The sequence below is a fragment of the Neoarius graeffei genome, chromosome 3 (genome assembly GCF_027579695.1).
Source record: "Neoarius graeffei isolate fNeoGra1 chromosome 3, fNeoGra1.pri, whole genome shotgun sequence".
NCBI lineage: Eukaryota > Metazoa > Chordata > Actinopteri > Siluriformes > Ariidae > Neoarius > Neoarius graeffei.
Genome location: NC_083571.1, coordinates 12,745,769 through 12,766,574, shown reverse-complemented (window position 1 = coordinate 12,766,574; position 20,806 = coordinate 12,745,769). Strand labels below are relative to the sequence as shown.

The window sequence follows — 20,806 nt, the reverse complement described above, 5'->3', positions numbered from 1 at the left end:
TGGACAACCATTTAAAAAATATATATTGAGACAAAGATTTCTTCAAGGATTCTTTGGATAGTTAAGGATGAAGATCCCTGTTCTTGGCTGCAGGGGTGGAACCCAATGTGCTTTTCTGCTGAGATGCTTTTCTGCTCACCACGGTTGTAAAGAGTGATTATAATGAGTTACTACATCCTTCCTGGCCAAATAGCTCAAACCAACCTGTCCATTTTCCTTTGACCTCTCTTATCAGCAAGGGGTTTGTTTCCACCCACAGAACTGTTGCTCACTGAACTCAATGTTTTTTGTTTTTCGCACCATTCTGTCTGTGTAAACTCTAGAGACTGTTGTGTGTGAAAACCCCCAGGAGATCAGCAGGTTCTGAAATACTCAAACCAGTCCATCTGGCTCAAACCAACACCCATGCCACAGTGAAAGAAAGTCACACTTTTTGAGATCACAATTTTTCCCATTCTGATGTTTGAACATTGCGAACATTAACTGAAGCTCTTGATTTGTATCTGCATGATTTGATGCATCGTGCTGCTGTCAAGGGCCAGTGAGTGTACACAGAAACCTTTTAAGTAAAAATTGCACTGCTTCTAAGAATCGATCCTTCCTCATCCCTATTTACTGCGGTCAATATTATAATACAGTATAACTACAATATCAGCTGTTTATGGCTGATATGTCCAGCAGAAATAATGGAAAAATTAGCTGCAAAAAATTACTGAACAAGTAACATCAACTCCTGGAAGTCTATTCAATTAAAACATTAACGAGTCAACACAAAAACATTTTAGAGTTCCAAACGTTTGTTTTCCAGCACAAAATTAAATGTTACAGAAAAAAAATATGTTTGTATCTGAGCACTTTTTTTCAGATTAAAAAAGAAACATAATGAAAGCTACTGGGTTTTGGTGCAAAATTACAAAGCAAGTGTGACAGTCAAGTGTCCAGAAGAACTGTGGCTGGTTCTGTAAGATGCTCAGTAAAACCTACAGCTCATTTCCTTATCAAACTGCACTCACTGTACCTGAGACTACTATTTTTTTTATGGCTTACTACTGTTTACAGCATTTGGTTTAGTGTTGAAACATTTCATTTCACTATTTTTTAAAGTCATTTTCTTGACATGTGCCTACTATTTGTTTATTTTTAAACAGGCTCTTGCTTTTCAGTTCCATCATACTACATGACAGTAAAGGAAAAAAGTGATCTGCTTCTTCAGTCCACATTTTCTACCCCCTCATTTTTGGGGAGGGTTGAATGCAAATGCCAGAAAGTCAGCTTAAGCACGTTTGAAACTCAACTCTGAACACGGTGAACATTTGACTTTTTTTGGAATCTAAAAAAAGTCTAAAGTCCTTCCCACACCAAGCAATTGGGTAGCACCAATCTCCATAGCCCTTGGCCACTCACCTATACAGCTAGGGTTACAGTGGAGGGCTAGTCCTCTGGTAACCACAAGACTTCGACTCCCCGCTCACATCTGTATTGCAGCTTCCCTTGCCAGACAGCAGTAGGTATCATTTTTATGATGGTCTTTGGTATGACCCAACCACAAGTAGAACTCACGATCTCCCAATCAAGAGGCGGATACACTAACTGCTAGGCCAACTTGCGGTATACTTTTTTTTGGGAATACGGCCCACAAACTGTTGTGAACGCATTAGCACGTGAACGCTTTAGTGTCTACACGAGCTTGTTTGTAGAAAGTAGGACAAACACTGCACATGGTACACATTGCACACACATCACAGCTCTATTTCAAGTTGTTAAAAGAGCAGTGGAGTTTTTACTCTGCTGTATCAGCGTCTAGACTGCCTTGGTTGCTTCTCAGTATGGTACTGTGGGAAATAGTATTTATTTTATCTGACGATTGCTTAAAAAGAAAATCTCAGAGCAGGTCTCTGCATATGGTCCTTTACCACAAGAGGATCAGTCAGGAACAGTGGCGTGTATATGGGTCTATATGTATTCAGGACATGGTGGAGGTTTGAAAAATGGTTTGTATTACTGCGACACACTCCAAGGACTGGAGTGAGAACAGCCTGACTTATTTTTCTCTTTAATTTAGATGAAGCTCATGGCCGACAATACCAGATGCAGAGAGAATGCCTAATCACACCAGGAATAACTTTGGCATTCAGGTGATGGTCACAATGCAACTGAACGTCTACAAACTGAAATGGATGAGCTGCATTTCAGCCAAGCCTTGTCACATAGAGGTAATCTCCAGACGATCTGCTCAGGGAACATCAGGCCTGTTTCGCCCTAATACACACAAAGGCCAAGCGTATGAATTATTCCCAAGGTCTGCTTTTAGTCCGGCAAAGCAGCACTTCACTTCAATGCACAGAGACACAAACATCCCAAAGCACTTTATTAATCTTTTTTTTTTCTTTTTTCTCAAATGAATGTAATACAGTAATGAATGTTCAATTATCAACCTCATTTCCACCATCACTTTCATAAAACTGCATCTATTAATCTAAACTGAATAAGACTGTGCATTAAAAGTTTTAATGGAGATGCAAGAATGATTGATCACTCTGAAGAGACGACAATGCAGTAATTACGCCACTTCAAACCTTCATCACGCAACCGATGAAGCGAGAAATCTTCCCATTTATTAGACAGAAGAATAGACTTCCAGGAGTTAATTTTTTGCAGCTATTTTTTCCATTATTTCTGCTGGACATAACATATCAAGCACAAACAGCTAATATCATGGTTATACTCTATTATAATACTGACTGCAATAAATAGAGATGGAGAAAGTTCAATTCTTAGAAGTACTGCAATTCTTACTTCAAGGATTCCGCGTACACTCACCGGCCACTTTAATAGGAACTTGTTCTTGGTTCTAAGATTCCTGTTCTTGGCTGCAGGAGTGGAACCCAACATGGTCTTCTGCTGTTGCTTTTCTGCTGAGATGCTTTTCTGCTCACCATGGTTGTAAAGAGTGATTATATGAGTTAATATATCCTTCCCGGGGGGTGGCACGGTGGTGTAGTGGTTAGCGCTGTCGCCTCACAGCAATTAGGTCCTGGGTTCGAGCCCTGGGGCCGGCGAGGGCCTTTCTGTGTGGAGTTTGCATGTTCTCCCCGTGTCCGCGTGGGTTTCCTCCAGGTGCTCCGGTTTCCCCCACAGTCCAAAGACATGCAGGTTAGGTTAACTGGTGACTCTAAATTGACCGTAGGTGTGAATGTGAGTGTGAATGGTTGTCTGTGTCTATGTGTCAGCCCTGTGATGACCTGGCGACTTGTCCAGGGTGTACCCCGCCTTTCGCCCGTAGTCAGCTGGGATAGGCTCCAGCTTGCCTGCGACCCTGTAGAAGGATAAAGCGGCTAGAGATAATGAGATGAGATGAGATATCCTTCCCGGCCAAAAAGCTCAAACCAATCTGGCCATTTTCCTCTGACCTCTCTTATCAACAAAGCATTTGTTTCCACCCACAGAGCTGTCACTCACTCAAAAGATGTTTTTTGGGTTTTTGTTTTGTTTTTCCGCACCATTCCGTCTGTGTAAACTCTATAGAGACTGTTGTGTGTGTGAAAACCCCAGGAGATCAGCAGTTTCTGAAATACTCAAACCAGTCCATCTGGCTTAAACCACATGGATCAAAGTCCATCAGGTGATCAAAGTCACACTTTGAGATCACAATTTTTCCCATTCTGATGTTTGATGTGAGTGAACATTAACTGAGGCTCTTGATTTGTATCTGCATGATTTCATGCATTGTGCTGCTGTCAAGGGATTGGCTGATTTAGATAACTGCGTAAAACAGCAGGTGAATGGGTGTTCCTAATAAAGTGGCCACTGAGTGTATATGTGCTCAGTACAGTGGTGCTTGAAAGTTTGTGAACCCTTTCAAATTTTCTATATTTCTGCATAAATATGACCTAAAACATCATCAGATTTTCACACAAGTCCTAAAAGTAGATAAAGAGAACCCAGTTAAACAAATGAGACAAAATATTATACTTGGTAATTTATTTATTGAGGAAAATGATCCAATATTACATATCTGTGAGTGGCAAAAGTATGTGAACCTTTGCTTTCAGTATCTGGTGTGACCCCCTTGTGCAGCAATAACTGCAACTAAAGGTTTCTGGTAACTGTTGATCAGTCCTGCACACCGGCTTGGAGGAATTTTAGCCCATTCCTCTGTACAGAACAGCTTCAACTCTGGGATGTTGGTGAGTTTCCTCACATGAACTGCTCACTTCAGGTCCTTCCACAACATTTCGATTGGATTAAGGTCAGGACTTTGACTTGGCCATTCCAAAACTTTATTCTTCTTTAACCATTCTTTGGTAGAACGACTTGTGTGCTTAGGGTCGCTGTCTTGCTGCATGACCCACCTTCATTTGAGATTCAGTTCATGGACAGATGTCCCAACATTTTCTTTTAGAATTCTTTGGTATAATTCAGAATTCATTGCTCCATCAATGATGGCAAGCCGTCCTGGCCCAGATGCAGCAAAACAGGCCCAAACCATGATACTACCACCACCATGTTTCACAGATGGGATAACCTTCTTATGCTGGAATGCAGTGTTTTCCTTTCTCCAAACATAACGCTTCTCATTTAAACCAAAAAGTTCTATTTTGGTCTCATCCGTCCACAAAACATTTTTCCAATAGCCTTCTGGCTTGTCCACGTGATCTTTAGCAAAGTGCAGATGAGCAGCAATGTTCTTTTTGGAGAGCAGTGGCTTTCTCCTTGCAACCCTGCCATGCACACCACTGATGTTCAGTGTTCTCCTGATGGTGAATTCATGAACATTAACATTAGCCAATGCGATAGAGGCCTTCAGTTGCTTAGAAGTTACCCTGGGGTCCTTTGTGACCTTGCCGACTATCAGACGCCTTGCTCTTGGAGTGATCTTTGTTGGTCGACCACTCCTGGGGAGGGTAACAATGGTCTTGAATTTCCTCCATTTGTACACAATCTGTCTGACTGTGGATTGGTGGAGTCCAAACTCTTTAGAGATGGCTTTGTAACCTTTTCCAGCCTGATGAGCATCAACAACGCTTTTTCTGAGGTCCTCAGAAATCTCTTTTGGTCGTGCCATGATACACTTCCACAAACATGTGTTGTGAAGATCAGACTTTGATAGATCCCTGTTCTTTAAATAAAACAGGGTGCCTGCTCACAGCTGATTGTCATCCCATTGATTGAAAACACCTGACTCTAATTTCACCTTCAAATCGCGGTGTTTGTCTCCCCAAAAGACAAAATGTTACATACAGTATTAATAAAAGTTTTAAGTAAAGTCACACAAGCAAGAATGAGGTTATATTGGATATTTGCATGGTTGTGATTCAGTGTATATGGAGTATTTTTTGTGACCTATCTTTAATTATACTGTATGTGTCAACCTATCCGTCAATAAATTTATAAATATATCGTCCAATAAATATATCAGTAATTAAATATTTCAATAACTCTTTCAATTTATTATCACAAAACCTATTTCATTTATATTTCATGATTTATTGACACCAGTGGCGAACCGTTACTATTAGAGCTGGGACTTAAGCTCAGCCAAACCTTAGCCAGACACCAAAACAGCAACAGGGCAAAGGATGTTTTAAGGGATTAGTGGCAGGCTGCCAGGTCGCTCCGTTGTGTGTAGCTGTCGATGTTGATTTTAAAAGTAACTAAGTAAATTACACAGCGAAATGAACACTTAAGTCTGAGTGAAAAATACTGTAGTGAGCGTGCAGCGTGGAAGAAGAGTCTAGAGACAGAAATCTTAGTTTCTCGGTTGTTAGCCTGTGCTAGTAGCTGTTGATAGCACTGGCTCAACTGCTTTATTAGCATTCGCTAACACTACTGATGAACGCTGCACCGGCTGGAAGGTGACTTCACTGCTGCGCTGACGGCGCCGACTCGCAATTAAGTTAGTGTTTGGCCTTCGAGAAGGCCTAAGGTGATACATTTTTGGTCCCTCCCACTATTAATCAAAATCTGATTGGTTAATTCATCTGTAACTTCCTATATAAACATACACTGCCATGGCCTTCTGTCCCGGCAATGAACTCCGAACCAATGAGCGAGCCAGCTCTAAACTCTTCTCAGCCTAGAGCAGGGGTCACCAAACTTTTTTCTCTGGGGGCCACATTGTCGTTTCTGACTGTGATGGGGGGCCGGGGTCGGGTCAGCTATATAACAGAATTGTATGACCCAGACAAATATGACCACCAGCAGGCCTCATTGTATAGTAGAGATTACTAGCCTGGCACAGCCATCCCCACTACTATATCCACACTACTATATCAACACTTGATTCCTGGCACATATTTGTTTATCTTTACTAGTGGTTTGTAAAAGTAGTAATCGAGTCTTCACGCTTTATTTTAATTTGAAATACCACAGATATTCCATTTATTTATTTTCTAATAAAAATAACATCAAAGCTGTCAAGGTAAGAAACATCTGCCTAGTTGAGGTGATTGACACTGGCAAAGGTGAGTGGAAAATTATAAATTGTAGGTAGGCCTGTTGATATTATTAATAATATTAATAATAATTGTGTGCAGCACTTAATAAAGGTCAAATAAATAGGCCTATAAAATAAATACATGTAAAAAAAACAGTGAAATTATAATAATATATGAGCAATAGATCAATAGATCACAGGAGTTGTGTTGTGTCCTGCACGTCATTGCTCTCATCCATGGCCAAAGCAAAAAACTCGAATTCTGATGCTCTCTCATTCAGCTGGTCATACATGTTGTCCCCCAAATCTTCGGTTCGCCTGGTCATAGTAGGTACGGAGAGACTCACCACGTTGAGCGCATCCTTCTTGTCGGGACACACCTCCTCAGCCACAGCAAGCATGCATACTTTAACAAAGTCCCCATCAGTAAACGGCTTTCCATGGGTAGCTAGTAGGTGAGCTACCTTATAGCTAGCTCGGACAGCAGCCTGGTTGATCTGGGTTTGGAGAAGGAATACATTCTGTTGTGCAGCCAGTCCGCATTTCATCCTCCGAATCCTGTCTTCTCTTGTTTGCCCTCGCAAAATAGCATACTCTTTGTGGTGGGTTTCGTAGTGACGACGCAGATTATATTATTTGAAAACCGACACACTTTCTTTACATACAAGACAAACTGCACGGTCCTTACACTGAACAAAAAAAATAAATCGGTGGTCCACTGTTCTTTAAAAACTCTGCACTCTCTGTCAGCTTTTCGCTTACCGCTAGCCATTTTGCTGTCCTGAACACTGACAGTTCTCTGCGCGTGCACTGCCTGTCACTGCTTGATCGCGAGCATATGACGAAAATTCGGAAAATATGAATAGTTCATTTTATAACTAAATATCAATTTTAATTGATAAAATCAACAAAATACAAGATGCAGACATGTTATTATTTGCCAAAAAGCAATTTAAAAGAATAGGCCATGACCACTTTTGGGGATTGCCTCATAGGGCCGGTTCAAGTGGTGGGGGGCAGAGGGGCTGGGGGGGGGGGGGGTCAAAGGGGGGTGGCGGGCCGGAGTCGGCCCGCGGGCCGCAGTTTGATGACCCCTGGCCTAGAGACAACAAACAAAAAAGTCTCATTGGATAACTCGATTTTAATGTTTTCAGGACAGTAACCCTTTCATTTCTGAAGCAAAAGAAAGTTTTCTTGATAGAAAACAAGGCCGGATTAAAATTAGAAGAGAATAATTATCGTGAAATAAGTGTTGCCAAGCAAAACAAACCTCACCTTGCATCACTTATTTTATACCTACGTGGTGATAATGGTAATATTTCTCAATCATCAGCTGTCAGGTTATAGTCCTATGAAAATCCATGATCTTGAGTTTGACATTTCAAAGCCATTCAAGGTCAAAGAAAATAACATACACTGACATTTCCAGTAGAAGAAGTCAATTGATTGACCAAGAGATCCTTTCAAGATCTTTGAAACCTTGAAAATCATGATTCTTTCAAAGATTCTTTCAAAGATCCTTTTAAGATGTTGGCTATTCAGGGTTCCTTGGTATATCCTTATCCAATTCTTATGAATGATAATTATGTAAGTTTCAGTCTATTTCCATCCTTGCCAATCTCGTTGAATTAGGATCATTTAAAAAACTTGAAAGATCCTCATTACATCCTCGAGGATCTTGAAGGATCCTCACAAAGATCTCGTAAAGACCTTGACAAGGATCCTTACAAGATCCTGATTAAATCCTTGAGGATTCCAGTTAACATCTTTATAAGATCCTAAAAAGGATCTGTTTAAGATCTTTGAAGGATCCTTGATAAATCTTTGAGGATCTTGGAGGAACTTTGCAAAGATCTTGACAAAGATCCTGAAAAGATCCTGATCCTCAAGGATCCTAGCAAAGATCTTAACAAGATCCTTAGAAGGATACTTCTAATATCTTAGAAAGATCCTTGTTGAATCCTTGAGGATCTTGAAGGATCCTTGGAAAGACCTTTGCGGGGATCATTATGAGGATCTTTGTAGGATCCTTAAAAGATCTTTGTCAAATCCTTGAGGATATTTACAAATGATTTTGCATATGAAGATCTTTGAAGATATTTCTAAGATCCTTTAAGTATCCTATAAAGATCCTTATTTGACAATCCTCATGGATCCTTAAAGATCCTGTGAGGTTTTTCACCAGGGACGAGTTGTCTACTTGAACGATTTATTCATTTTTCCCTGGGCCGTGCCTGCGCACCACTCAGGCTCAGCTTCGTTTACGAAACGGTCTTTTGGGTATGAGTCTCTCGTTCTTGTTCACTTGTCACATGATCACTATGGAGTTTTATTCCTATCTTTAATTGAGTGTGTGGTCTTTCAATTTGAAAGAAGGATTTATTCATTTCATGTTCAGATTTTGGAAAGTTTCCTCTCTCTCTCTCTCTCTCTCTCTTCCTCTCTCAAATACCCCTGCTCATGTACAAATTTGCTCTGCTGCTGCTCAAAAAACCTGCCCCCTCTCTCTCTCAAATAGCTCCTTCTTTCCAAAGAATAAGAACGATGTACAAAAATAAAATGTTCTAGACTTAACAGTACCTTAAAGACTTGTGTGAAGGTATCGGAATGCTTCAGAGGTTTCTCAAAATGGTAAGAGTAGTGAAAGTAGGTATTGTGCGCTGAGACAACAAACACACACACACACACACACACACACACACGAATCTCCATGCTCTGAAACATGGACTGCAAACATGACTGTCAACAGAGTTCATACAAATCACAAAGTTATTCCATTTAAAAATGTACACACAATACTGTACAAAAGTCTTGGCACCTTCATTTTTTTTCCACACAAACTTTGCTATAGATTTCTATTTGATGACTTCTACATTATCGAGTCAGTGAGTCACAAAAACATTTTAGAGTTCCAAACGTTCATTTTCCAGCACAAAATTAAATGTTACAGGAAAACAAAATGTTCGTATCTGAGCAGCATATTACACAAGAGAGCACTTTTCAGATTAAAAAAGAAAACACAATGAAGGCTGGCGGCACGGTGGTGTAGTGGTTAGCGCCTCACAGCAAAAAGGTCCGGGTTCAAGCCCTGTGGCTGGCGAGGGCTTTTCTGTGCAGAGTTTGCATGTTCTCCCCGTGTCCGCGTGGGTTTCCTCCGGGTGCTCCGGTTTCCCCCACAGTCCAAAGACATGCAGGTTAGGTTAACTGGTGACTCTAAATTGAGCGTAGGTGTGAATGTGAGTGTGAATGGTTGTCTGTGTCTATGTGTCAGCCCTGTGATGACCTGGCGACTTGTCCAGGGTGTACCCCGCCTTTCGCCCGTAGTCAGCTGGGATGGGCTCCAGCTTGCCTGCGACCCTGTAGAACAGGATAAAGCGGCTACAGATAATGAGATGAGATGAGATAATGAAGGCTACTGGGTTTTGGTGCAAAATTACAAAGCAAGTGTGACAGTCAAAGTGTTCAGAAGAACTGTAGCTGGTTCTGTAAGATGCTCAGTAAAACCTACAGCTCATTTCCTTATAAAACTGCACTCACTGTACCTGAGCCTACTATTTTTTTTCGTCTTTAAAGCAAAGGGTCGTCTCGCACCAAATACTGACTTTGTTATATTGATTTATCATGGCTTATTTATTGGTTTATACGGTAGTATTTTTTTGATGTTGAAACCTTTCATGTCATTATTTTTAAGCCATTTTTGGTCTACAGCATTTCTTTGCACGTGCCTAAGACTTTTGCACAGTACTGTACATCAATTGCATTTAAACACCTCTAATTACACTATAAGAAGCCGTCTGATTAAGAAGGCATTAAAAATGGTGTCTGATTAAGCGCACAGCCGTATGTGGTCACATGACTGATCATTCGATGAGTTAAACGTTATGATGTAATACAACTGTATTCTTTTCTGCTCAATATCACAGTACTAGCTTTTGCAAAGAAACAAACCACATTTTTTTATTTAATTTTTTTTAGAAGTCTGATATGAAGGAGGTACAGTATTTAATAAATGACATTAACATGATCCATAAACAAACAAACAAACAAACTACAAAAATGTAATAATGCTACATAAATGCAAACATTTAACTGTAACATATTATGAGCTCACCATATTGTTTCAGGATATCATAAGGTATATCTTAGAGTGACCACAATGACTGCAAAAATGACGGACGATCTTGGGCAGGTGCCTAATTAAGAAAACACTATGGGAAATGTTTTGGGGTGAAGAATTATTTTTTTCTTTTGTTTGAATTTTTTTCTCCTCTGAATAAAAGCTATCATCACCGCATCTCTTATTTTCGATTTGCTCTTGAATTTGAAGGGTTAAATTTCACCAAGAAAAATTACATTTTTCGATTGTGTTCTCACACGCTTTTTGATTCCAGTGAATGTGCTTCTTCTTAAAAGAAATACCTACAACTGAGCTACAAGATGGCATCTTCATTCCAGATAAAGCAGCATCATTTCAAAAGCCTTCATATGTAATAATGATACCATCTTGCAGCTTTGTGACGAGAAGTATGAAATAGAAGAGCCTTGCACCTTCAGTGACACCAGGACAAGAACAAGAAGGCTGAAGAAAAAGTCCTCCAGACAGAGTATTGATGGAAGAAGCCTTGAAAAGAAACCAGACGGCGCAAGCAGACATCATGTTCCTCTGAATCCATAAAAATGAAAGAGTCAGGAACAAGACATGTTTCTGAAAACCTTGGAGAAATGTCCTGAGTCGCCCATGAATATCTGGTCAAATTTCAAAGCACTCTACGTGTCACTATCGTCCAACGGTGAAATGGATCAATGCAGTACATACAGTCATGTGAAAAAGAAAAGTACACCCTCTTCCAGTTACATGGCTTTACCAATCAAGACATAACAAAAATCATCTGATCCTTATCAGGTCCTAAAATTATGGCAATCTAACCTCAGGTGTAAAGCAACACACAACAGATTCCACCGTCATCATCTTCTTCTTTTGGCTGCTCCCGATCAGGGGTCGCCACAGCAGATCTTTCATCTCCATTGCTCCCTGTCTTCCGCATCCTTCTCTACCACACCTGCCACTTTCATGTCCTCTCTCACCACATCCATGTATCTCCTCTTTGGCCTTCCTCGTTTTCGTGTGCCTGGCAGCTCCATCCTCAACATTCTCCTTCCAACATGCTCTGCATTTCTTCTCAGAATGTGCCCATACCATCTCAGTCTCATTTCTCTTAGCTTAATTCCCAAGCTCTCCACGTGTGCTGTCCCTCTAATGTGCTCGTTCCTTATCCTGTCCAGCCTTGTCACTCCCATCACAAACCTTAACATCCTCAACTCCGCCACCTCCAACTTTGCTTCCTGTCTCTTCGTTAAGGGTACGGTTTCCAATCCATACATCATAGCTGGTCTCACTACTGTCTTATACATCTTACCTTTCACTTTTGCTGGGACTTTCCTGTCACAAATGACTCCTGAAATACTTCTCCAACTGCTCCACCCTGCCTGCACTCTCTTTCTCACCTCACTATCGCAGCCCCCATTTTCCTGCACAGTTGACCCCAGGTACTTGAATTCACAACAGACTCCATCGTGTCATTATTTATTTAAAAAAAATTAAGTGAAAATGCAGAATCAATGTGTGAAAAAGTAAGTACACCCCATGATTCAATAGTTTGTAGAACCACCTTTTGCACCAATGACTTGAAGCAATTGTTTTCTGTATGATTTTATGAGTCTCCCACATCATTGTGGAGGAATTTTGGCCCACTCTTCTTTACAACATTGCTTCAGTTCATTCATGTTTGAGGGCATTTGTTTATGCGCAGCTCTCTTAAGATCCTGCCACAGCATTTCAGTTGGGTTGAGGTCTGGACTTTGACTTGGCCTTGATTCTTTTCTTTTTCAGCCATTCTGCTGTAGATTTGCTGGTGTGCTTGGGATCACTTTCCTGTTGCATGACCCAATTGCGGCCAAGCTTTAGCTGTTGGACAGATGGCCTCACATTTGCCTCTAGAATACTTTGGTATACAGAGGAGTTCATGGTTGACTCAATGACTGCAAGGTGCCCAGGCCCTGTGGCTGCAAAACAAGCCCAAATCATCACCCCTCCACCACCGTGCTTGATGGTTGGTATGAGGTGTTTGTGCTGATTTTCGCCAAACATGGCACTGTGCATTATGGCCAAACATTTCCACTTTGGTCTCATCTGTCCAAAGGACATTGTTCCAGAAGGCTTGTGGCTAGTTCAGATGCGTCTTTGCAAACCTAAGCTGTGCTGCCATGTTCTTTTTAGATAGAAGAGGCTTTCTTCTGGCAACCCTTCCAAACAAGCCATACTTGCACAGTCTTTTTCTAATTGTACTGCCATGAACTTTAACATTTAACATGCTAACTGTGGCCTGTAGAGTCCTAGATGTAGTTTTTGGGTTTTTTGCAATTTCTCTGAGCATTGCATGTTCTGACCTTGGAGTAAATTTGCTGGGACGTCCACTCCTGAGAAGATTGGCAACTGTCTTGAATGTTTTCCACTTCGGAATAATCTTTCTCACAGTAGAATGATGGATTTCAAATTGTTTGGAAATGGCCTTATAACCCTTCCCAGACTGATGTACAGCAACAATTGCTTCTCCAAGATCATTGCTGATGTCTTTCCTCCTTGGCATTGTGTTAACATACACCTGAGTGCTCCAGACCAGCAAACTGCCAAAACTTCTGCTTTTTAAGAGTTAGCCATATTTGCTGATGATCAATTAATCAAATTCATTTGATCAGCAACACTTGGCTGCTAATTGCCTTCATAATTTCCATGGAAACAGTAAGGGTGTACTTAATTTTTCACACACTGCTACTGCATTTTTTGCTTACTTTGTGTTAAAAAAATAATGACAGGATGAATATGTCATGTGTTATTGGTCATCTGAGGTTGTATTTGCCTAATTTTAAGACCTGGTAAGGACTAGATGATTTTTTTTATTATGTCCTGACACTTAAAACCTAGACTTGAAAGAGGGTGTACTTTCTTTTTCACATGACTGTAGATACAAAGAAGTCCTTTAATCAAACCAGGACAAAGCAGAAGAGAAATAACAGTGTCTCTGATGAAGGCATTACAGTGAATGAGAGATGGCATAATAACATTTTTACAAGGATACAGCCGAGTGCTCCCCCCTCCCCACCCTCCCCACAGACCCCGCTCACCTTGTACTGAAATAGAAAGAGGCCACAGAAGAGGCTGTACAGGTCGGCGGTGAGCAGAGACAGGTTGACCGTCGTGGCACTGGTCCTTTTGATCACCACAGGCATGAAGCTGTACAGGCCAAACATGCAGGCACTGAATCCGATGTAGAGTAAACCTAAAGACAGACACAGAGCACTTGACTGTCACTTCCAACTATTCATTACTGACAAATCCAAGGACTCAAGGGCAAATCTGAAGTTCACAATTACAACCCAGATTCCAAAAAAAGTTGGGACAAAGTACAAATTGTAAATAAAAATGGAATGCAATAATTTACAAATCTCAAAAACTGATATTGTATTCACAATAGAACATAGACAACATATCAAATGTTGAAAGTGAGACATTTTGAAATTTCATGCCAAATACTGGCTCATTTGAAATTTCATGACAGCAACACATCTCAAAAAAGTTGGGACAGGGGCAATAAGAGGCTGGAAAAGTTAAAGGTACAAAAAAGGAACAGCTGGAGGACCAAATTGCAACTCATTAGGTCAATTGGCAATAGGTCATTAACATGACTGGGTATAAAAAGAGCATCTTGGAGTGGCAGCGGCTCTCAGAAGTAAAGATGGGAAGAGGATCACCAATCCCCCTAATTCTGCACCGACAAATAGTGGAGCAATATCAGAAAGGAGTTCAACAGTGTAAAATTGCAAAGAGTTTGAACATATCATCTACAGTGCATAATATCATCAAAAGATTCAGAGAATCTGGAAGAATCTGTGTGTAAGGGTCAAGGCCGGAAAACCATACTGGGTGCCCGTGATCTTCGGGCCCTTAGACGGCACTGCAGCACATACAGGCATGCTTCTGTATTGGAAATCACAAAATGGGCTCAGGAATATTTCCGGAGAACATTATCTGTGAACACAATTCACCGTGCCATCCGCCGTTGCCAGCTAAAACTTGATAGTTCAAAGAAGAAGCTGTATCTAAACATGATCCAGAAGCGCAGACGTCTTCTCTGGGCCAAGGCTCATTTAAAGTGGACTGTGGCAAAGTGGAAAACTGTTCTGTAGTCAGACGAATCAAAATTTGAAGTTCTTTATGGAAATCAGGGATGCCGTGTCATTCAGACTAAAGAGGAGAAGGACGACCCAAGTTGTTATCAGCGCTCAGTTCAGAAGCCTGCATCTCTGATGGTATGGGGTTGCATTAGTGCATGTGGCATGGGCAGCTTACACATCTGGAAAGACACCATCAATGCTGAAAGGTATATCCAGGTTCTAGAGCAGCATATGCTCCCATCCAGACGACGTCTCTTTCAGGGAAGACCTTGCATTTTCCAACATGACAATGCCAAACCACAGACTGCATCAATTACAGCATCATGGCTGCATAGAAGAAGGGTCCGGGTACTGAACTGGCCAGCCTGCAGTCCAGATCTTTCACCCATAGAAAACATTTGGCGCATCATAAAACAGAAGATACGACAAAAAAGACCTAAGACAGTTGAGCAACTAGAATCCTACATTAGACAAGAATGGGTTAACATTCCTGTCCCTAAACTTGAGCAATTTGTCTCCTCAGTCCCCAGACGTTTACAGACTGTTGTAAAGAGAAAAGGGGATGTCTCACAGTGGTAAACATGGCCTTGTCCCAACTTTTTTGAGATGTGTTGTTGTCATGAAATTTAAAATCACCTAATTTTTCTCTTTAAATGATACATTTTCTCAGTTTAAACATTTGATGTGTCATCTATGTTCTATTCTGAATAAAATATGGAATTTTGAAACTTCCACATCATTGCATTCTGTTTTTATTTACAATTTGTACTTTGTCCCAACTTTCTTGGAATCGGGGTTGTACGGTAATGTAAAGCAGGGGTTCTCAAAGGGATCCTCTTTAAGGAAGACGCTACAGGCAGAAGCAAGAAATCATTCTGCATATTCGTTTTTGATAAATCTATCAACATTCACGAGATATGAGCAATGGCATGCTCTGATTGGCTACTCTAATACTAGGCTATCAGCTTATATACTGTGAGTAGAGAAAAACAAAATCGCGGCGCGTGTTGCTGAACCAACCGAGGATGAAATAAAAAACTTCTCCTGTCATTTCACCGGTTTGTTTACATTCTCAGCAGAAATTATTTTCTCAGACATTTGGTATAAAGTTAGTTATTTACAGTGGTGCTTGAAAATTTGTGAACCCTTTAGAATTTTCTATATTTCTGCATAAATATGACCTAAAACATAATCAGATTTTCACACAAGTCCTAAAAGTAGATAAAGAGAACCCAGTTAAACAAATGAGACAAAAATATTACACTTGCTCATTTATTTATTTATTGAGGAAAATGATCCAATATCCATATCTGTGAATGGCAAAAGTATGTGAACCTCTAGGATTAGCAGTTAATTTGAAGGTGAAATTAGAGTCAGGTGTTTTCAGTCAATGGGATGACAATCAGGTGTGAGTGGGCACCCTGTTTTATTTAAAGGACAGGGATCTATCAAAGTCTGATCTTCACAACACATGTTTGTGGAAGTGTATCATGGCACGAACAAAGGAGATTTCTGAGGACCTCAGAAAAAGTGTTGTTGATGCTCATCAGGCTGGAAAAGGTTACAAAACCATCTCTAAAGAGTTTGGACTCCACCAATCCACAGTCAGACAGATTGTGTACAAATGGAGGAAATTCAAGAGCATTGTTACCCTCCCCAGGAGTGGTCGACCAACAAAGATCACTCCAAGAGCAAGGCGTGTAATAGTCAGCGAGGTCACAAAGGACCCCGGGGTAACTTCTAAGCAACTGAAGGCCTCTATCGCATTGGCTAATGTTAGTGTTCATGAGTCCACCATCAGGAGAACACTGAACAACAATGGTGTGCATGGCAGGGTTGCAAGGACAAAGCCACTGCTCTCCAAAAAGAACATTGCTGCTCATCTGCACTTTGCTAAAGATCACGTGGACAAGCCAGAAGGCTATTGGAAAAATGTTTTATGGACGGATGAGACCAAAATGGAACTTTTTGGTTTAAATGAGAAGTGTTATGTTTGGAGAAAGGAAAACACTGCATTCCAGCATAAGAACCTTATCCCATCTGTGAAACATGGTGGTGGTAGTATCATGGTTTGGGCCTGTTTTGTTGCATCTGGGCCAGGACGGCTTGCCATCATTGATGGAACCATGAATTCTGAATTATACCAAAGAATTCTAAAGGAAAATGTCAGGACATCTGTCCATGAACTTAATCTCAAGAGAAGGTGGGTCATGCAGCAAGACAACGACCCTAAGCACACGAGTCATTCTACCAAAGAATGGTTAAAGAAGAATAAAGTGAATGTTTTGGAATGGCCAAGTCAAAGTCCTGACCTTAATCCAATTGAAATGTTGTGGAAGGACCTGAAGCGAGCAGTTCATGTGAAGAAACCCACCAACATCCCAGAGTTGAAGCTGTTCTGTATGGAGGAACGGGCTAAAATTCCTCCAAGCCGGTGTGCAGGACTGATCAACAGTTACCGGAAACCTTTAGTTGCAGTTATTGCTGCACAAGGGGGTCACACCAGATACTGAAAGCAAAGGTTCAGATACTTTTGCCACTCACAGATATGTAATATTGGATAATTTTCCTGAATAAATTAATGACCAAGTGTAATATTTTTGTCTCATTTGTTTAACTGGGTTCTCTTTATCTACTTTTAGGACCTGTGTGAAAATCTGATGATGTTTTAGGTTATATTTATGCAGAAATATAGACAATTCTAAAGGGTTCACAAACTTTCAAGCGCCACTGTATAATTTTATATCTAACCAATAAGAGAAACTCTGACTTGACCAAATTAAAATTTTTGCTGAAAACAGCTTTAAAATGGCTTCCTAATGGCATTTGTGCTCACATCAGGAAATAACATTACATAAAGTATTACAATGGTGTAAGTGTTGAAAAAAATCATGTTTGTCCATAATATATTTGTTTTACTATGATAAATATTAACATGTGCTTAAGGTGGCACAGTGGTGTAGTGGTTAGCACTGTCGCCTCACAGCAAGAAGGTTCTGGGTTTGAGCCCAGTGGCTGAAGGGGCCTTTCTGTGTGGAGTTTGCATGTTCTCCCCGTGTCTGCATGGGTTTCCTCCAGGTGCTCCGGTTTCCCCCACAATCCAAAAAACATGCAGGTTAGGATAATTGGTTGCTTTAAATTGACTGTAGGTGTGAGTGTGAATGGTTGTCAGCCCTGCGATGATTTGACGACCTGTCCAGGGTGTACCCTGCCTCTCACCCATAGTCACCTGGGATAGGCTCCAGCTCGCCTGTGACTCTGCACAGGATAAGTGGTTACAAATAATGGATGTATAGTAATACTTAATGGTATTTATATAATACTTAAAATGCATATGCAAGCAGTTATCTTATTTTTTTTCTCAATTTCTCAATCGTAAGATCAGGGCCAGGGCATCTATTTCGGCAAACAATGAAGCAATTGCCTAAAACGCCGCTTGAGCAAGGGTGACGGAACTTTTTTAACAAACTTTTTGGGAAGTACTCAAGTGGTGGCTAAACAGTTAAGGCCCTTGGTTATTGATCAGAAGCTTGGTGGTTCAAGCCCCAGCACTGCCAAGCTGTCGCTATTGGGCCCTTGAGCAAAAGCCCTGAACCAGGGGTCTATCTGCTCCAGGGGTGGCACATGTGAAGAAAAACATTTCAGTGTGCTGTAGTATCGAGTATACATTATGTTTCAACTAAAGGTTTCTTTTCTTTTTCTATTCTACCAGCTTGAACTTGGGTTTCCCAAGATTTCCCAAGATATAAATTCTCAATTCTCAATGAGTACGCTCTGGAAGCATGCTAAATACCTGCCAAGTACACTCACCAGCCAATTTATTCGGAACACCCATACATCCACCTGCTGTTTTCTGCAGTTCTCTAATCAGCCAATCCCTTGACAGCAGCACAATGCATCAAATCATGCAGATACAAATCAAGATAATGTTCAAAGATCAGAATGGGAAAAATTGTGATCTCAAAGTGTGACTTTCCTTCATTGTGGCACTGTGTTGGTTTGAGCCAGATGGACTGGTTTGAGTATTTCAGAAACTGCTGATCTCCTGGGGTTTTCACACACACAACAGTCTCTAGAGTTTACACAGAATGGTGCGAAAAACAAAAAACACTGAATGAGCGACAGTTCTGTGGGTGGAAACAAATGCCCTGTTGATGCTAGAGGTCACAGGAAAATGATCAAATTGGTTCGAGCTGCCAGGAAGGATATAGTAACTCATAACGACTCTTTACAATCATGGTGAGCAGAAAAACATCTCAGTATGCAACAGCAGAAGACCACATTGGGTTCCACTCCTGCAGCCAAGAACAGGAATCGTAGAATCAAGAACAAGTTCCTATTAAAGTGTCCGGTCCGTAGAAAAAGAGGAGAGTGCTGAAGGAGCAAACTCTCCAAAACCAGAAATATTTACTTTTAAGATGTAATGATTCCAGTAGAGGGAATGTTAGCAAGGATAGTAATCCTCCTTCAAGTCATGATGATTGCTACTCACCCACAAAACAGCAGATAGTAATGTTAGCATTTGCTTCTTTTCCAGAGCGTACTCTCAGTGTCTACTAACATTACGAGGGGATGAAAATGTGAATGATCCTGGTTAACAATAATTACTCAACAAAGGAATTCATTTTCGCAGGAACAGAGCACACAGAAACTTTTCTGTTTCCTTACTTTCAGACTACAGCAAATGGGGAGATACTGAAAAGGCCGTGCCTCGTTTATTCAGTAAGTGAGGATGTTACATTTTGCTTTTGTTACAAACTTTTTAGAGAAAATACTTATGTAAAGTATGGAAAATATGTCACGTGTCCTTAGTGTCCATAAGATGTCAAATGATCATGACCATACATAGTCAACATTAATAAGTATAAACGATTTACTAGGTACTGCTGAATTGTTAATAACTGCTGAAAGTGTGAGCATGCTAGCACCAGAATATTTGTGTTTATTCTATCCACATTCACTGGATATGAGCAATCGTGTGCTCTGATTGGCTACCCTACTACTAGGATATCAGCTCATATACCGTGAGTAGAGAAAAACAAAATGGCGGTGCGTGTTGCTGAACCAACTGAGGACGAAATAAAAACTCTACTTGAAAACAAACCCCCCCAAAATACAAAAGAAGCAACAAAATAGAAGAAGAAGAAACCTTTATTTGTCACATGCACACTTCAAGCACAATGAAATTCATCCTCTGCATTTAACCCATCTGAAGCAGTGAACACACGCACACATACCCAGAGCAGTGGGCAGCCACACCAGAGCACCCGGGGAGCAGTCAGGGGTTCGGTACCTTGCTCAAGGGCACCTCAGCCCAAGGCCGCCCCACTCAACCTAACAGCATGTCTTTGGACTGTGGGGGAAACCGGAGCACCCAGAGGAAACCCACGCAGACAGGGGGAGAACATGCAAACTCCACACAGAAAGGCCCTCGCCAGCCACTGGGTTTGAACCTGAAACCTTCTTGCTGTGAGACGACCATGCTAACCACTACACCACCGTGCCGCCCCACAAATAAAAGTATTTGATAGTATGAACGCATCTTTTAATTTTTCAAGAATTATTATTATTATAGCATTTTTCACAAATTCAGCACATCTGTGACTCGAGTTCGTGGAATAACTGTTAAATGTGAGGATATTGTTTTTTTTGCTAGCCACTGGTTGTGATATTGCCCATTCAGGGGGGCCTGAGTACAATAAACAACATAGAAATAGGCAAAAAAACCAACAACTTCATTTGAAAATCAGGATGTGATCTAAATTCCACTTTTTGATTCATACTTACAAAGCCTAAGTGCTAAATCTTAACTATTAATCACATATCTCTAAAGAGAAGTATGATAAACATAAATAAATAAAGAGAAGATACGACATACATTTTATCTTTAAAGGGGTGAGATTTAAAAGTCGTTGTTATCATAAAGCGGGGTTGTTTTGCAGAAAACTTTCTGCTCATCTTTCAAAAATAATAGGACAGACGGTCTTTGATAATAAAATTACCTTCTGGCCTTCTCAAGACCGCCATTTCAAAGTGCATCTGTAAAGGACGTGACTTTTATTTACAAGGATGATGACGAAGATGTGACAGAGCCAGAGATGGATAACAGTAATTTTGCTTTGAGACGGAAACGTAAAC

The 20,806-nt window shown here is 40.7% G+C and overlaps 1 protein-coding gene across 1 annotated transcript in view; it reads right to left on the bottom strand.

The window, feature by feature from the left end:
- slc35f1 (solute carrier family 35 member F1) overlaps positions 1–20,806 on the bottom strand; it is a 368,949-nt gene that overhangs the window by 29,602 nt on the left and 318,541 nt on the right. Inside the window, exon 7 of the mRNA XM_060916415.1 lies at positions 13,619–13,773. Coding sequence (XP_060772398.1) covers positions 13,619–13,773 — 155 coding nt within the window. The remainder of the gene's footprint in view (positions 1–13,618; positions 13,774–20,806) is intronic.